This window comes from Gadus morhua, chromosome 21 (assembly GCF_902167405.1).
Source record: "Gadus morhua chromosome 21, gadMor3.0, whole genome shotgun sequence".
Taxonomy (NCBI): Eukaryota; Metazoa; Chordata; class Actinopteri; order Gadiformes; family Gadidae; genus Gadus; species Gadus morhua.
The window spans coordinates 21,890,114-21,906,602 of NC_044068.1; the positions used below are offsets into that span (position 1 = coordinate 21,890,114).

At 48.5% G+C, this 16,489-nt stretch overlaps 1 protein-coding gene across 1 annotated transcript; it reads left to right on the forward strand.

Annotated features, from left to right (window-relative positions):
• The first annotated feature begins 11,058 nt into the window (after nt 1–11,058).
• LOC115534853 (uncharacterized) lies at nt 11,059–15,539 on the forward strand. Its single transcript, XM_030346133.1, has 2 exons — nt 11,059–11,909; nt 14,504–15,539. Exons 1-2 carry the CDS (start codon nt 11,130–11,132, stop codon nt 14,750–14,752), a joined length of 1,029 nt encoding a protein of 342 aa, XP_030201993.1. The 5' UTR covers nt 11,059–11,129; the 3' UTR covers nt 14,753–15,539.
• Nucleotides 15,540–16,489: the final 950 nt, after the last annotated feature.

Genomic DNA, 16,489 nt, shown 5'->3' on the forward strand with positions numbered 1-16,489 from the left:
CAGATTTCATTTGATGTAGACTGTAAAATGGCCAAGATGTTCTACACTGCTTATGTGGAGAGTGTCTTGACCTTCTGCATAATCTGCTGGTTCGGCAGCGCAGCAGAAGCACAGAAGAGTAGGCTTAGGAAAATAGTGACCACTGCCAGCAAGCTGTTGGGTACTAATTTAAATAGTCTGGAAAACACCTACAGAGAGAGAGTTCAGAGTAAAGCAGAAATTATTTTAGCAAATTCAAAACACCCACTTTTCTCCACCTCCACTTGAACTATTACCCTCAGGTAGCAGGTTTCGATACCCAGCCCTCTCCAAAAATAGAACAAAACAGTCATTCATTCCACAATCCATCAGCCTTTTAAACAAACATTTAAAAATAAGGTTTTAATTGTTGGTTTAAAATGCCAACATCTTTAGATGTGTCCCTGAACTATGTGGAATAAATGATTTGGGGGTTTTGTCTTGTCAGTGGTTGTTTATCTTTATTTACTTTTTGTTGTTTGTTTTTTATGTTGTTGTTAACGGTCATGTGTATCTGTCTTTTCACTGAGAACAATTTCCCCAAGGGGACAATACATTTCTAACTAACTAATCTAACTAAATATCTCAAAAACTGTTTTTCCACCACATTCTGAACCATTAGGTCTTGCAGGCAACACTTCTGAGGGGCTTTGTCCAAATGACAGTCCATTTGGGAAAACTTTTTTTCTCTATGGGCTAGAACTACAAATCTTGAATATGTCGTTCTCGGGGCCCCGGGAAATGTGTGTAAACATTTTAGCATCCCTAGCTATCTCGAAAAGGCCGGAAAAGGGGCGTGACCTCCAACAGTAAAGTCAATGTACATAAGACAGAGGTTAGTTTCTAGGCCCCATTTTTTGCGGGATGGAGGTGTACATTTGTGGCTTAATGTGTGTAGACACAGCTGGCCTGTAGCCACGCCTTTGAAGTCTTGGGTCAAAAGGAGCCGGCACCATGCCGCTTATGAGATAACAAAAAGTTAATGTGTATTTCTCTCATAACTTTTTGTCATCATTGAAGAGAGGCCTGATTCTCAGATATGCATGTTGGACTGTTAGGGTGTAGGTCTGGGAAGAACTTCAGGCCAAAATCTTGCAAGCGAGCCGCTGGGTGAGGTGCAACGAGATGGAGCACTTGCTGAGTCATTTCCTGTAGGGCTGGAGCCACAGGTTGAAGCGTATGCGTCCCTTGAAACCCCCTTTGATATATAAGCGACCCCAAGGTACAGTTTACTTAAATGTTCTCGACTCAGTCACCTATTGCATCACTTCCTTTAGGGCTTCGGCCTCCTAATTGATCATTGTAGTATAATTGAATGCCCTCTTTAATATTATATGATACTTCCACCACTGGGACATGGCAACAACTCTCCAAATCCATATGGGGAGGGGGGGGGATGCTTTTGGACAGTAGGGGTGTACACTACACATAAATAGGAAGCAAACTCAGGAGAAGGAATGACCTCACAAATATTTATTTAATAAATAGTTTCAAATAACCCTGCCTCGTTAAATCAATGAGCTTGGTGTTTTGCTTTCAAAAATAGGTTATAGAAGAAGTCTAAACTTCAGAAAATAAAAACATCCAAGCTGCCTTTTAAGGATACCTCGGAATATCTGTCTATTTTTTAACCGTCGGACCCCAGTTTATGACAAAAACAACACAATTGACGGCAGCTCCTTTGCTGCGTGGTTTTTAGAGCCATGTAAGGATTAGAGGGGGCGGTCGATAGCTACCACCATAGCAACCATGACGGTCAAGTGAATGGATGCAGCCCCGTTGAAAAAAATAGAATACCACCCAACACACTCAGGAGATTAATGATATTTAAATTATTATGACCATGAAGTCTTTATTTGCATGGGTTTACATTTCGTTCTGTGTAGCATGGAAAAATCGGAGAAACACTCCCATTCAGAATGCATTGGTTTACATTTTTGGAGCACGGTTATTTTTATTTATTTTCAGTTTTTGAGGAGGTGCTTCAAAGATGCTAGTTTTTCTGCAATAATCCAAAATCCAATGGAAAAATCCGTTGGCTTTTTGTCAAGGGAACCCAGGGTGACGCTCACTTCCGGGTTGGCCAACGTGAGCTGCTAGTTTAGCGAAAGCAGCGTCCCTATTCCTAACAACCTGACGTCATTGAAACATGCGAGCGAGCCGATCATATCCTAATAACTATAAAACTAAAGATCAGACACAATCACTGACTGAAGATTATGCAAGTAAAAAGTATATTTCTCGCTAGAAATGTTATTAGAAACACGTTTAACGGTGAATCGGTCCTAAAATATTGCATTTCCCATTCAGATAATAAAGATTAATAAAGATCATACACATTCACTGACTGAAGATTATGTAAGGAAAATGTACATTTCTCGCTAGAAATGTCATATGAATGGGAAATATTGCATTTCCCATTCAGATAATAAAGATTAATATAGGCTACGTAACAATTTCACCAAATGCTAGGAGAACGTATGGCCCCCTGTTGGTGCTATTCCCCCATTCATTTCGAATGGAGAAGAAAACGTTTTCAGGGTCACGCTTTGCTCCAAGGCAGAGGGGAATGTAAAATGAAAAAATATATATATTGTGGCGACCACGGGTGTGGACGCCGTGTTCCGGAGCCGCGGGGGATTCTTGGAATTGGGGTTGTCAGTTGACAAAAGGGGCTTTTGTCAACTGACAAACAAAAACTTGTTTTGTTGTTAGGATTAAGTGGGGTTAATGGGTTCGGGATGTTATGTGGTTGTGTGTTGTTCTATTAACATGTTCATTGTTCGTGTGTTCATTGTTGTCGACACCGTCACCGAGAGTGACGTGTCCATTGTTTCTGGCAGCTGTTCCGTGTTGACGTCTCGTTCAATAAAAACCAACTCTCGTTGTCGAGCGTTCAATAAAAACCAACTCTCGTTGTCGAGCGTGTCCCCCCCTCAACAAACGTGTCCCCCCCCCCCCCCTCAAGAAACGTGTTCCCCCCCCTACAAACGTGTCCCCCCCCTTAACAAACGTGTCTCCCCCCCCCCCCCCTCAACTAACGTGTCCCCCCCCCCCTTACAAACGTGTCTCCCCCCCCCCCCCTCAACAAACGTGTCTCCCCCCTCCCCCCTCAACAAACGTGTCTTCCACCCCCCCCCCTCCCCGGTCAACAACAGTCTACCTCCCCCCCCCCCCCCCCCTCAACAATCGTGTCCACAATTTGCCACGGAACCCGTGAAACCCAAACCCCGAAACCCGCCTCCACAGCGGCACGCGTGGATATAGGTATAACACGCTATTTTACGTTGAAATGCTACGTATCCAGTGTTCATGGAAACGTACACCGTCAACGTTTTTTCTTGGCGACTGGGTTGGTAAAAATACATGTGCAGCCGAAATGTACCGATCAAACGCCACGTCACAAGGCATATAATAAAATCAAATGATTCCATTGCTCTTGCGTGGGAGGTCGCTTTTCGAGCTGCACTTGCTGTCTCCCTCGGATTTAAATTCAACCATTGTGGTTATGGGATGGTACGCAAATGTCCTCATATTGATCATGACAGAAGACATAGGCTACTAGACATGCATCATGCTGAGTCCAGCAGGTGTCGGATAATTTCTGCAGGCGTTTTTTGTTGATATTGTTTGCATTAAGCTGTAGGCGCTTCGGTGAGGCTGTGATGAAGTTCACTATTTATTGGAACGTGTCTAGACAGTAACGAAAATCCCTGACCAAAGTTAATCGCGTTTGTAGTCTATACTTAGCCGTGAACTCATTATTTCATGCGGGTGTCTTCATTCATTAAAAAATTAAAACATTCGGGAGTGTGCAATAATACAAATTACAGAGACATTTTGCGCAGCCCCGCCTTCCCCACTGAACCAAGAAACCCCGCGCCGTGACGAACGGGGGTTTTGACCCCTTCGGTTTTACACAGGAAACTTGTGACAAGAAGGTGAAATCGCCGGGCGTGCCAAGCTGCGACGGAACCGGCTCGGCAATGTGAAAAAACCTATAGCCACGGTTCGAGTTAGGTGGGAGCCAGTGGGAGCTGAGCTCCCATAGAGAGAGGTCTGGCTCCCATGAAAGCAGCAAACTGAAATATCTGTGGTGTTACGTATTTTAAGTACATAAGCTGCTCCCACATAGCTATTAGGAAGCAGGATCGAACACACAAGCTGCATTACCCTCACATAGCCACTAGGAAGCAGGATCGAACACTTAAGCTGCAATAACTACTCCAGCCACAGATGGCAGCACCTTTAGACAGGGGCGGAGCCATTACGTCACATAGGCCACGCCCACTTGACGGGAAAAAGCACGTGTTTGAGTTGGAGAAGACAGAGACTAGGTAACCGCGGAGAGAACCGGGCTTAAGCCCGGGGCTTGAAGCTCACGATATTGTCCCTCACACGCGTTAGATACAATTCCCTCCCTTAAGCTTCATAGTTACCATACCGAAACATGCCTACTTTAACAAATAAAGTGAGTTAAAAGCGACCAAGGATTGGACCACTTTCTTCCAGAAATAACGCAAGAGTGGGGTCTCTGAAAATACAGCAGCATAATATTGTGATTACAAATAAAGCTATATTCCCTTCCACATGCAGAGTAATATTGATGTTAATTGGGATAATAGAACGCAGGTCATTATCTGGAAAATAAGCCCAGACAGGGCGGACCGGACACCGACGCGAAACGGAGGTGCTTCGACCTGAAGGGGCTTATTTTCGATAATGAGTGGCTACTTGCCAACCGAAAAAATAACTTCACAAGGTGTCTTTTTACAATTTATTTGTTACCATAGAAAAGAGAAGAGTCGTGTCATAATAGACCATATTTACGTCCTATACCCCCCCCCCATAACTCGAACCCTGCCTATAGCCTACTTAATCCTGCCCAACAATATGGGCAGGATCTAGACCAAGCTCTCCTAATCGGGTCAGCAATAGCTGTGTGTCGATGCCTAGGCTCTGCGTTTGAATGATAATGAATTAATGGAACGTTGCCTTTTTAATGTCTACAAATATTTTAGACTAGAATACTCGCCAATCAATGAAACCTTATGCAGAATCACATAAATACAGTCGGGCGGCGTTGGCAGAGGGGCCATAGGGGCCACAGAGGCTGGCGGTGGCGTACGAAGGACGCCCTGGGCCGGCACCACTGGCACGATAGAGATGGGCTGCATCCCGCGCCGGGGAGAGCCTGCAGGTGGCAGCGCCGGTGGTGAAGTGGGCCCTGACTCCGTCGGGAGCCTTACTGGGCCGCTCACAAGACCAGGCAAGTGCTGGTACAGCGACACGAGACGCCAGATCGTCATAGATCGATCGAGGTGGGGGCCGGTCGCTGTGGACCGGATAGAACTTGCACAGGAATCTGCCCGACCCGTCAATCTTGACCACGTACTGATCCTGATGGAGCACCTCAAAAACACTGCCTGTCCTGTCCCACTTGTTAGGGTGAGGTCCCGTCTGGGTCTGTACGCGGACAAAGTCCCCCACCTAGAGAGGTGGAAGGCTCTTGGTGTGCTCCGCCCAAGTGCCAGCTGTGCGGATGCAGCGTTGCGGAGGGCCTCCGATGTGTGTCTTCGGCCGGCCGAAGACACACATCGCCGGGGATAGCTTTGTGTCAGGGTCCGGCGTATTACGGTATTGGAGTATCGCCCTCTGCACAGCATCGGTGTCGAGTTCGTCCATTGGGCCTGTATTTTCAGTGATGAGCCGCTTCATCGTCTTCACCCCGATCTCTGCGCAGCAGTTGCTGAGGGGGAAGGCCACCGATGAGAGGCGGTGGTGTACGCCCCATCTGCGAAGGAAAGACCTGGTCTTGGCGGAGGTTAACTCTGGCCCCCCGTCCGATGCAAGCTCTTCCGGAGTCCCGTACGCGGCAAAGGCACGGCGTAGGTGGCATATGAGGTCTGCGGCGCCACCCGTCGACCTCGAGATGATTGGTACAGGACCACCCCATCAGCTGATGTGATGTCCTCGCGGTACTGACGGAAGCCACGAATCGCCACCGGCATCCCAGCCCTTGACTCGGGGAAGCTGTATGCTGCCATCTCCTCCAACGTGCGCATATCGTCGCTGCTGCTCATGGCCTCCATGACGTGGTCCCATGTCACGGACTGCAGCACTTTAAGCCCCGCAGTGCACCAGGCCAGGTCACCCTCCTCAACATCATCGGCCACCGGCCCTGCCCACCGTATCAGAGACAGCACATCAGCGTCTGGAAGATCCATCGGCGGCGGGCACGGTGCGCCGACCGGCCTGCGCGACATGGCATCTGCAGCCCTGTTCTTCATTCCGGGGACATGTATGATGCGGAAACGATTGCACAGGGTCTTCGCCTTGAGGTTCCTGAGACGGGGGTTGGGTATGTCGTCGAGTGCTCGCCAAGGAGATTGAGTAATGGCTTGTGGTCGACTGCCAAAATCAGTATATAACCCTAACCCTGCAGCACAACACGAAGTAGCGCGCTTTGTCCAAGGTGTCAGCGACTGGGAGCGCCTCGCCCTCTACAGGCGCGTATCTGGACTCGGCCGCGTGTGTGAACCTGCTGCCAACCACGGTCACCTTCCATCCATCAGCGCAGCAGAAGGGCCTGACCGGCGTGCACTGACAGTGCTTCTGGAACAGCCAGAAGCCAACGCCCTCTTTTGACCAGTCCGTGGCGAGGCATGTTGGCTTGGACTTGTCAAAGATGCGGACGCCGCGCTCGATCTCGTGCCCCATCTCCTCCTTTGATTCGCAGAAAACATTCTCCAATTCCGGAGACCACTCAAAGCGTACCCCATGCAGTAGGAGTTTCCGGAACGGTTGCATGCGTTCGGCCATACTGAAGGCGTAGGCCACTTGGTTGACCAGTCTGAACCAGGACCTGACGTCAGTGACATTGTGCGGTCGTGGGAAGTCTCGGATATTCTCCAGGTAACGGCTGCATGGGCGTACGTCGGACATGGTGATTGTGAAGCCCGCAAAGTCCACCGAGGGTGCGGCAAAGACAGATTTATCCGGATCTGAGGATGATGCCGTTCCTGCCACAAACGTCCAGCCATTGTGCCGCCTGGAAGTAGCTCTCCTCAACTGTATCAGCCCACAGGAGTGTGTCGTCCACACACTTGGTCTTGTTGCCGATGTCCGCAACCACCTCATCATAGCGCCGTGAGTTACCCTCTCCCGACGCCATGTACCCTCGTGGCGCTGAAAGGTACCGGTAGCGCCTCCATGGGGTGATGAACGTCGTCTTGTGGCGGTCATCTTCATGCAGTGGGACGCTGTGGTAGCCATTCCAGGCGTCGAATACAGTCTTGCGCTTCCCACTGGGCACCTGTCTCGCCTGGTGGAAGGGAAATTGCGTGTGGTGGGTCTCACGGAGCGCATGCTTGTTCAGTGCTTGGAAATCAACAGTGCGTCGTGGCTTGCCATTCTTCTTTGCGCAGATCACCATGCGGTGACACCACGTCACTGGCGTGCCAATGGGCACCTCTTCCAGCACGCCAAGACAAACGTCCTGGTCCTTTCACCTCACCTTGCCAGTGTATGGCGACTGGGATGGGGGTGTGGCAGGCGACTGGCGTTGCATCCTCATCGAGCATGAGACGAAGCGGTGGACCAGACGTCCATGGCAAGGGCTGGTGGGGACATGTATTGAATGTGCTCTGAGCGTATAGTCCAAATAAGTGTTGTGATGGAAAATCCACATGTTGTATTGTTTTGGTCTATGTATGAATTTAAGTTTTGTTGCTATTCTGTGTAATTTAAGATAGGGCCTACGTTCTACTCCATGCGGGTCATTTAAAGTGTAAACCGCCAAGGATTGAGGGATGCATTTTTTATTGCCTGCCTGTTCCTATGTTTTCATGTCTTGTAAATCACCCTCCATGCAATCCTTTGATGTGTGAACCTGTTTTCTCGACCCCCTGGCTAGCGTCAACAAAGCCAGGGGGTCGATGGCACGGCCGCTACCCCCTCCAATGCATTCCCCACAGCTGCAGTTGTAAAGATAACCATCTGGTACACAAAGGGTTTTGGTATTGGGGGACCACCCCCTAATAAACCCAAACGAATAAGAACTCATTGATTAGAAGGCTCGGGGAACTTTCCTCTAAGCGTGTCTTTAGTATATGAAGTAATACGCCGTGAGAGTTTCCATCTGAGGCCTCAGATTATTATTATTGTATGCCTGTTTTTTATTGTTTGTTGATGCATATTGAGATGTATCTTTGTTAGTACTTTTTAATACAAATATATGCAACCAGCAATTGCCTACAAGTATTGTGTGCTTTTTTGCATCTAAAGATCTCATCTGTCTCAGACGCAATATCTAATAGAGAAATTGCCACGACAATTTGGGGGCTCGTCCGGGATATCTAACCTGAAGATTCCACGAAATATCGCTCCAAAACAGGTCCGAGTCGGTCCCAAAGCTCTACCCCGCCTCCAGGTGACTGTAACCAGACTAATGGGGTCGAGGAGAGAGTGCCTGTGGGGGATAAACTAAGGCTTCTTCAGTACGGTATCCAGAAGGAAACAAAAGAATTCGAGCAGGTGAGATCTCAATACTTCTGTAGCTTGAAAATACTTTTAAGCTACATAAAATCCGTTATAAAAACGGTATATACTGTTTTGAAAACGTATATTCGAACAAATCGGCCACGTTCGAACTTTGTTATAGGAACATACAGTAAAGCAACTCCGGTAAAGTTCCGTCAATATATTAACTATATGTTATATATGTAACAGAAAGGGCAGGAGGGTCTGTCAAAACGGTAAAGGGAAACCCGTTATGCGCTGTTGGGGTCACATTTATATATAGATAATAATAATAGGTATACATTCGTTAATAAATATTTATATGTGTTATAGTAACAAGGAGGTTACGGGTATATTATATAATTCGTTCAATAATAACTAATAGTGTGAAAGGATCTAAAACATGGGTAACAAATCTGGAAAAACGGAGATAACGGGACCTGCGAAGGTGATGTTGGAGAAGCATGGTGAAGCGGCTCTGGAGGGTTTAAAATATTGGTGCAAACTGGGCTTTCCTGAAATGGGGAGTTTTAGCTTAAAACGATTACAGGAGTTAGAGAAACGATTGTTGGAGTCAGAAATGAAAAAGAAAAGTTCCAAACTATGTTGGTGTGCATTTTATTTGTGGGAAAGAGAGGGCCAGGATAGAAAAAAAAATCAGCCAGGGACAGAGAGCCAAGAGAGTGTAGGGATTTTTAATCTCAATGTCACCCGAGATATAGACCCGGACCTGGACTGCACCGGCGGACCGCGTGCGAATCCCCCTTCTCCTCCTCCGTATGACAACGCCCATGAAGCCGTCTCATCGGACACTCTCTACCCTGGCCTCGAAGAAGAGGTGTGTCCCCCGAAAGAAGAGGAGAAGGCTCCCGCTCGCAGCACGAGGCCTGCAACTCGAAGCCAGGGGAATGCTCCACAATCATTCCAGCAGGCGACGGCCACACCGACCAAGCGGGAACCCGTCGCCAGCCGCTTGAGAAACCAGGGAATGGCGTTCTCCCCAACTCTTAAACATGAGGACGTGATGGATGGACAATTCCCCATGATCGAAGTACTGAACCCCCAGGATGGCAGTCCAGCATACGTTTTCCGTGCATGGAGACCCAGTGACATTAAGGACATAGCGGAATGGCTCCCAGACCCAGCTGCAGTGGGGGGGCCTGCCTTCGCCACATCCCTCCTTGAGTTGATCCAACAACACAAGGCATCCATCAGTGAAGTGCGCCAACTCTGTGCGTACAGACTGACCCTAAGGTGGGGTCGTATCCAAGGCGACATGCCCGGGAGGGACGAAGCTGATTTAATGTTCAATTGGGATCAAGGGTCCGTGTACCGCCGGCTGGTAGAGGGACTGTGTGAACGGGCCAGGGGGGCGTTCCCCATGGTTAGAGATTGGACCGCTATTCGAAAGATCCAACAAATAGAAGGCGAGACGGTGGCTGACTTGATGGACCGCGTTGAAAAGGTGTTCAAGATCCACGGGGGACTGCCTGTACCAACCGACCGAGTGGTTCAGACTCCGTACGAAGAAAATCTCACCGCGGCCTTCCTGGATGCGTTGACCGACAAAATATCGGAATTCATAGAGACACACTGCATTGGGTGGCGTACCGCCAGACTTGATTTGATTATAAGTCACGCGACCCACGCAGAAAACCTTTTCATGAAGAAAGAAAAGTTCGGGAAGAATAGAAAAGAAGAGACAACCAAGAAGCTCCAGCTCGCCCAACTGAAGGACCTGAAGCATCCTAAGCCCATCCGTCGTGAAAGAAACCAAGGAACCGACCGGCCAGAAGGGAGAAAGTTCACCCGGGACTGTTATTATTGTGGCTCCAAGGATCATTGGTTAAGAGATTGCCCCGTCAGAAAGGAGAGAGATGACGAAGAGGACGACTGGAAGTCCGCACCTTCCCGTGAAGTGACTGTAAATCACCCGAAGGGCAAAGATGAAAAGAGAGGCAAAGATGGAAGGGGGAATTCGTATTGACGGGACGCCGGAGCAGGACAGGTCCAAGGAGGAGGTATGAGCACCATAACACAAACACAACAAACACCCGAACTGTTAGGCTCAGCGTCACAACGCTCACAAGCATTACACCCAAATAATTGTTGTATGGTTCTCACCAGCCTTACGCGACCTGATCAGCTCCCTCAGACAAACATAAATGTAAATGGTAAAGAGACAACATTCCTAGTTGATTCAGGGGCAAATCATTCAGTATTGTCCTCCAAGGAATGGAAATATGTAACAAAACTGAGTGGTCGTGTCATACAGGTGGTTGGGGCGGGCGGACAACCCTTTAAGGAAAAATTCACGGTCCCGCTCTCCGTACGGGACGGCGATAAACAACTCAAACATTCGTTCCTTCTGTCAGACCAATGTCCGACAAACCTGTTGGGGAGAGATTTAATGTGTCGCCTAGGGCTGAGTGTCATTTGCACCGACGCGGGCCTCACGGTTACCTCCAATGCAAGCCCCATGATCCAAGCATACTCGTGTGTGGCACGCGCACCAGGGTACATCATGGGACTTGCTGCGAGAGGGACCGGGAGCAATAGCTGACATACTGATAACGACCGCACACCACTGCATGCAGAACCAGCCAGAAATACAATACATGCCCACAGATAATTTGCATTGTCCTGCCAGAATGTCTTATGATGGACAAATAGCAGAAGTGGAGGAACATTGGTACAAAGACGATTGTGAAACAGCTGTGTTGATGGGGCAGTTGTTGCTTTGGAATGAGAAATGTTGCATGTTAACCGTAGCTTCTAATGAGGAAGTAAAGGGATTCTTTAGAATCCCAGGCTCAGCACCACATGTGTCCCTTGCAAAAACCCCCGACATGACATGGGCTGAATTGGGCCCATGGGCAGTGAAAGGGGGGGGAGCATGTGATTGGATACCAGACCCGCATGGTCCTGAGGGACAATATTTCTCACCCGCAACGGGTCTGAGACACAGAGCGTGGGGTGGAGCTTTTGAAACCCGACACTCAGTGCAAAAAATGCGAGGTGCTACGGGGGAGTCACCAGAGTACTTGCTCCCACAGATGACGGTGGACGACCCACGATTGGCTGAGGTCCCACCCACCCTGTGGGCTAAAAGCAAGTACGATGTGGGCTGCATACAAAATGTGGAGCCCCTAATGGTGACTCCCAAATCAACATACAGACCAAAGCAACCACAATACAGGCTGCGCCAAGAGGCGATTGATGGTATAACACCTGTTTTCAACTCACTGTTGGAAGCCGGTGTTATAATCCCGTGTCCGTATTCACCATGCTGTACCCCAATATTCCCAGTGAAGAAGGCACCAGTTGAAGGCCAACCTACCGCATGGCGGTTTGTGCAAGATTTAAAGAAGGTAAACGATGCAGTGCATCCCAGAACACCCATTGTTCCAGATCCTCACACACTATTAACACAGGTACCTGGGAATAGTAAATGGTTTTCAGTGGTCGATTTAGCAAACGCGTTCTTTAGCATACCGGTGGATCCTGCGAGCCAATTTTGGTTTGCTTTTCAATTCAATGGTAAGCCATATACGTGGACTAGGATGCCCCAAGGGTATTGTGAATCACCGGCTGTTTTTTCAGCAGCGCTCCACGACAATTTGGATCATTTAATTTTTCCGGGGGGGAGCACATTGATTCAATACGTAGACGACCTCTTAATTTGTTCCCCTGACCCCGACGTGTGCAAACAGGACACTATTGTATTATTACAGTTTTTAGCCAGTCAGGGCCACAAGGCCAGTGTAGCTAAACTACAGTTTGTATTGCAAAAGGTAACATTCCTGGGCCACATCATCACGCCGAACGGCAGGTCCCTTAGCGGGGAGAGGATAAAAACAATTCAAAACATGCCAAAACCCATCACAAAGAAACAAATGATGGGCTTCCTGGGAACAACGGGCTACTGTAGACAGTGGATACTCGATTATGCAAATCTGGCACAACCACTCCAAGACATCACACACAGACATGGACTGACCCCAAATAACCACGTGACATGGACCCCAGAGGCAGACGCTGCTTTTGAAGACCTTAAAAAGGCCCTTATGGCTCCTCCCACTTTAGGGTTGCCGGACCACAAGCGCCCCTTCACACAGACTGTGGGGGAGCGAAATGGATACATGACATCGGTTCTGTTGCAAGAACATGGGGGCAAGATGCGCCCCATCGCCTATTACTCATCTAAATTAGACCCGGTGGCAGCAGGTCTACCACACTGTTTGAAGGCAGTGGCAGCAGCGGCAATGGCGGTTGCCGCCAGTAGGGGGCTGGTGGGTTACATGCCATTAACTTTGCTTGTACCCCATGAGGTTTCATCTATTTTGTTAACCCAAAGTCGACGCATCTAACAGCATCACGATTCTTGTCATACTACAACGTGTTGCTTGCAATGCCTAACATTACTTTGAAAAGATGTACTGTATTAAACCCATCCACCTTGCTGCCAACCCTTGAAGATGGGGAACCCCACGATTGTGTGGCCACCATTAACGAGGTGTGCACACCACGGGTGGACCTGTCAGACACCCCACTCCCAGCAGGGAATGATGTTCTGTTTGTCGATGGTTCAAGCCGGAAGAATGTGATCACAGGTGTTAGTGAAGTGGGCTACGCCATTGCCACGCAGGACTGCGTGGTGGAATCAGCAAGGTTACCATCTAACCTTTCAGCCCAGGCGGCTGAGCTGTTCGCCCTGACCAGAGCGTGTATACTTTCAGAGGGTAAACGGGTTACCATTTACACTGATAGTAGGTATGCTTTTGGTGTTGTTCATGATTTTGGCACACTATGGAAAATGCGTGGCTTCCTCACATCCACGGGCCAACGAATTAACCATTCACAATTGGTTGCTAATCTACTGGATGCTATCCTCTTACCCACTGCCATCTCTGTTTGTCGATGTGAAGCACACACAAGGGCTAAGGACTTGATATCCAGGGGAAACGCTCTGGCGGACGAGGGTGCTAAGGCGGCTGCCAAAGCCCCGCTTGCCTCCACCTTGCAGATGACACAACTGACGCCCACAGTTACGATCGAAGAACTGGCGAAGGCTCAAACCAGGGCCTTACCCGCAGAGCGTCAGTTGTGGAAATCAGCTGGTGCAACATACCGCATGGGGTTGTGGTACGGTCCTAATGGGCGCCCATGCTTACCTAAATGTTTGTTCCCTATCTACGCTAATATGACACATGGTAGAGACCACGTGTCAAAGGGGGGAATGGTAGATAGCATTGACCAGCACTGGTATACACAAGGATTTTCAAACTATGCACAAAGTTTTTGTGCAAAATGTATTGTGTGTGTCACCAACAACATAGGAAGAGGAAAGAAAGTAGCACCCACTAGCCACCCACAACCATCACTACCATTTGATCATCTGATGATGGATTTTATAGAGTTAACACCATGTGAGGGAAAGAAGTATTGTTTGGTGATAGTTGACATGTTTTCCAAATGGGTTGAGGTATTCCCCACCAAAGCGGCCGACTCTGCGGCCGTGGCCAAAGCCTTGATCACAGAAATCATCCCAAGGTGGGGAATCCCAAAGAAATTGTCCAGTGACAATGGTTCACATTTTGTGAACCAAGCCATCCAACAGTTGTCCAAGTATGTAGGAATTGATCTACGCAACCATTGTGCGTACCACCCTCAGAGTGGTGGGGCAGTGGAGAGGGAGAATGGTACTCTAAAGAACAAACTGGCCAAAGCAGCTGCGGATACAGGTATGTCATGGCTAAAGGTCTTGCCACTGGTCCTCCTGGCCATGAGGGGACGCACCAGAGTAAAGGTAGGTCTGTCCCCTTATGAAGTCCTAATGGGACGGCCGATGCCAATGGGGACAGGTGCACCACACAACAGCAACTTGAACACAGAATTTTTTCATCACGACATGATTGATTATTGTGTTAACCTCTCTCGGACTTTGCAATCCATCCGTATACAGGTGAAGGAGGCATTACCGCTGTCAAAGGAAGGGCAACTCCACGATCTACAACCAGGCGATTGGATTGTGGTGAAGGATTATCGAAGACGGACCTGGAACTCACCAAGGTGGTTGGGACCATTCCAAGTCCTTTTGATCACATCATCAGCTGTCAAGGTAGCTGAGAGGGCCACCTGGATCCACGCCAGCCATTGCAGACGGGCACCACCACTCACACCAACGGTCATTTCCGACCCAACCGGTAGCTGAGAGGGCCACCTGGATCCACGCCAGCCATTGCAGACGGGCACCACCACTCACACCAACGGTCATTTCCGACCCAACCGGTAGCTGAGAGGGCCACCTGGATCTACGCCAGCCATTGCAGACGGGCACCACCACTCACGCCAACGGTCATTTCCGACCCAACCCCCTAGGCCGTCACCCCAACACGGAAACAGGGTGAAGTGCTGTTCACTCATCCTCACACATATACAATCACGTCAGATCCAGGCCCAGAAACTTTCTCTGGCCAGGGGAGGGACGCGGCCAGAATCGACATCAAGCAACATGGACACCAGAACCAGACGACGACAATCCGTTCAGAGGCTCGGATGGAGGATCCGAGGAATCATTTGTGGTCTTGTTGTTCTAAGTGCAATTATGTTTATTCCATCATTTTTAACGTGCAAATCAGTAATGACACCAGAACCTCATGTAAATCCAATATCGACGGGAACAAGGGCCAAGAGAGAGGTGGGACCTGAAATTGAAAATTCAATAATTCGGTTAATGCACGAGACAGTAAGACATCTAAACAAAACAGATTGTTGGATGTGCATGCACATACCCAGCAGCGCTGAAGGGCCGGTCGTAGCTGCAGTTCCACTTTCCCACCTACAATTTCTAACTGTGAATTGGCGAAACTTGACATCAAATAATTTAAACAAAGCTTGTGATGACACAAAAGATGCAGCCTCGCTACAAAAATATTACATAACAGCGCCAGATATCGTCAACAAGATAGAAAATGTTGCGAGAGAACATACCCCGCAGGGATGCAATCAAACACGGATCATCGGGATGGCGATAATATCAAGTATAGAAGGTAACTTTGGTAGTCTACTAACAGTGAAGTCATATCATGCGCAAATTGACTGTGAGGCTGGTGAAAGCGGAACACACTGTAACTGCCCACTTGTAGGAGCAATATGCAATAGGTCGCATAATATTCCCAGGATCGAGTGTTCAACGGTGCTGACCTCATCAAGATTAGCACCACCAACCCTGCGTGCGACCCGATGTGCAGAAACCAGGTATGAACTTCCACACTCCACTAACCCCACGTTAAAAGAACAAAAAACATCTCGTCATCAATTCACAATAACGAAATTGTTTAACGTTACGAATTGCATAAATATTACCCAACCCAATCTAAACCCCAAGGACGTAATCCATCTGGAAAATAGCAATTGCATTGGCCAATTGCACAAATTATCCCTGAACGAATCAATACAAATCAGTCCTAACTCAGTAGATTTACCAACCGGAGTGTTCCTCGCATGCGGCAGGAAAATGTATAGCTTTGTACCGAACCGTATGGAGGGTACATGTTACTTGGCATACGCAGTACCAATGCTTCGTGTGGTGACCCAGCAAGAAATACAGGTGTTAGACGGACACCATGCCAAACACAAACGTGATCTCCAGAGATTTCTAGGCATGATAATACCTGGATATGGGGTGTATTTAAATCAACAGGAGACAAAGGCCCTATCCACCGCATTAGAGGCTCACATTAATAGCACGGACAGGGTCGTCACAGCCATGTCAACACAACTCGAGGAGGTTACTAAGGTGGCACTCCAAAATCGCATGGCATTAGACTTAATCCTTGCCTCAACCGGAGGTGTGTGTAAAATTATTGGCTCGGAATGTTGCTCATACGTACATTCAGCGAATCTATCTGTCGTGAAGTTCCACAGGGAAAACAGCAAGGCCATTAAT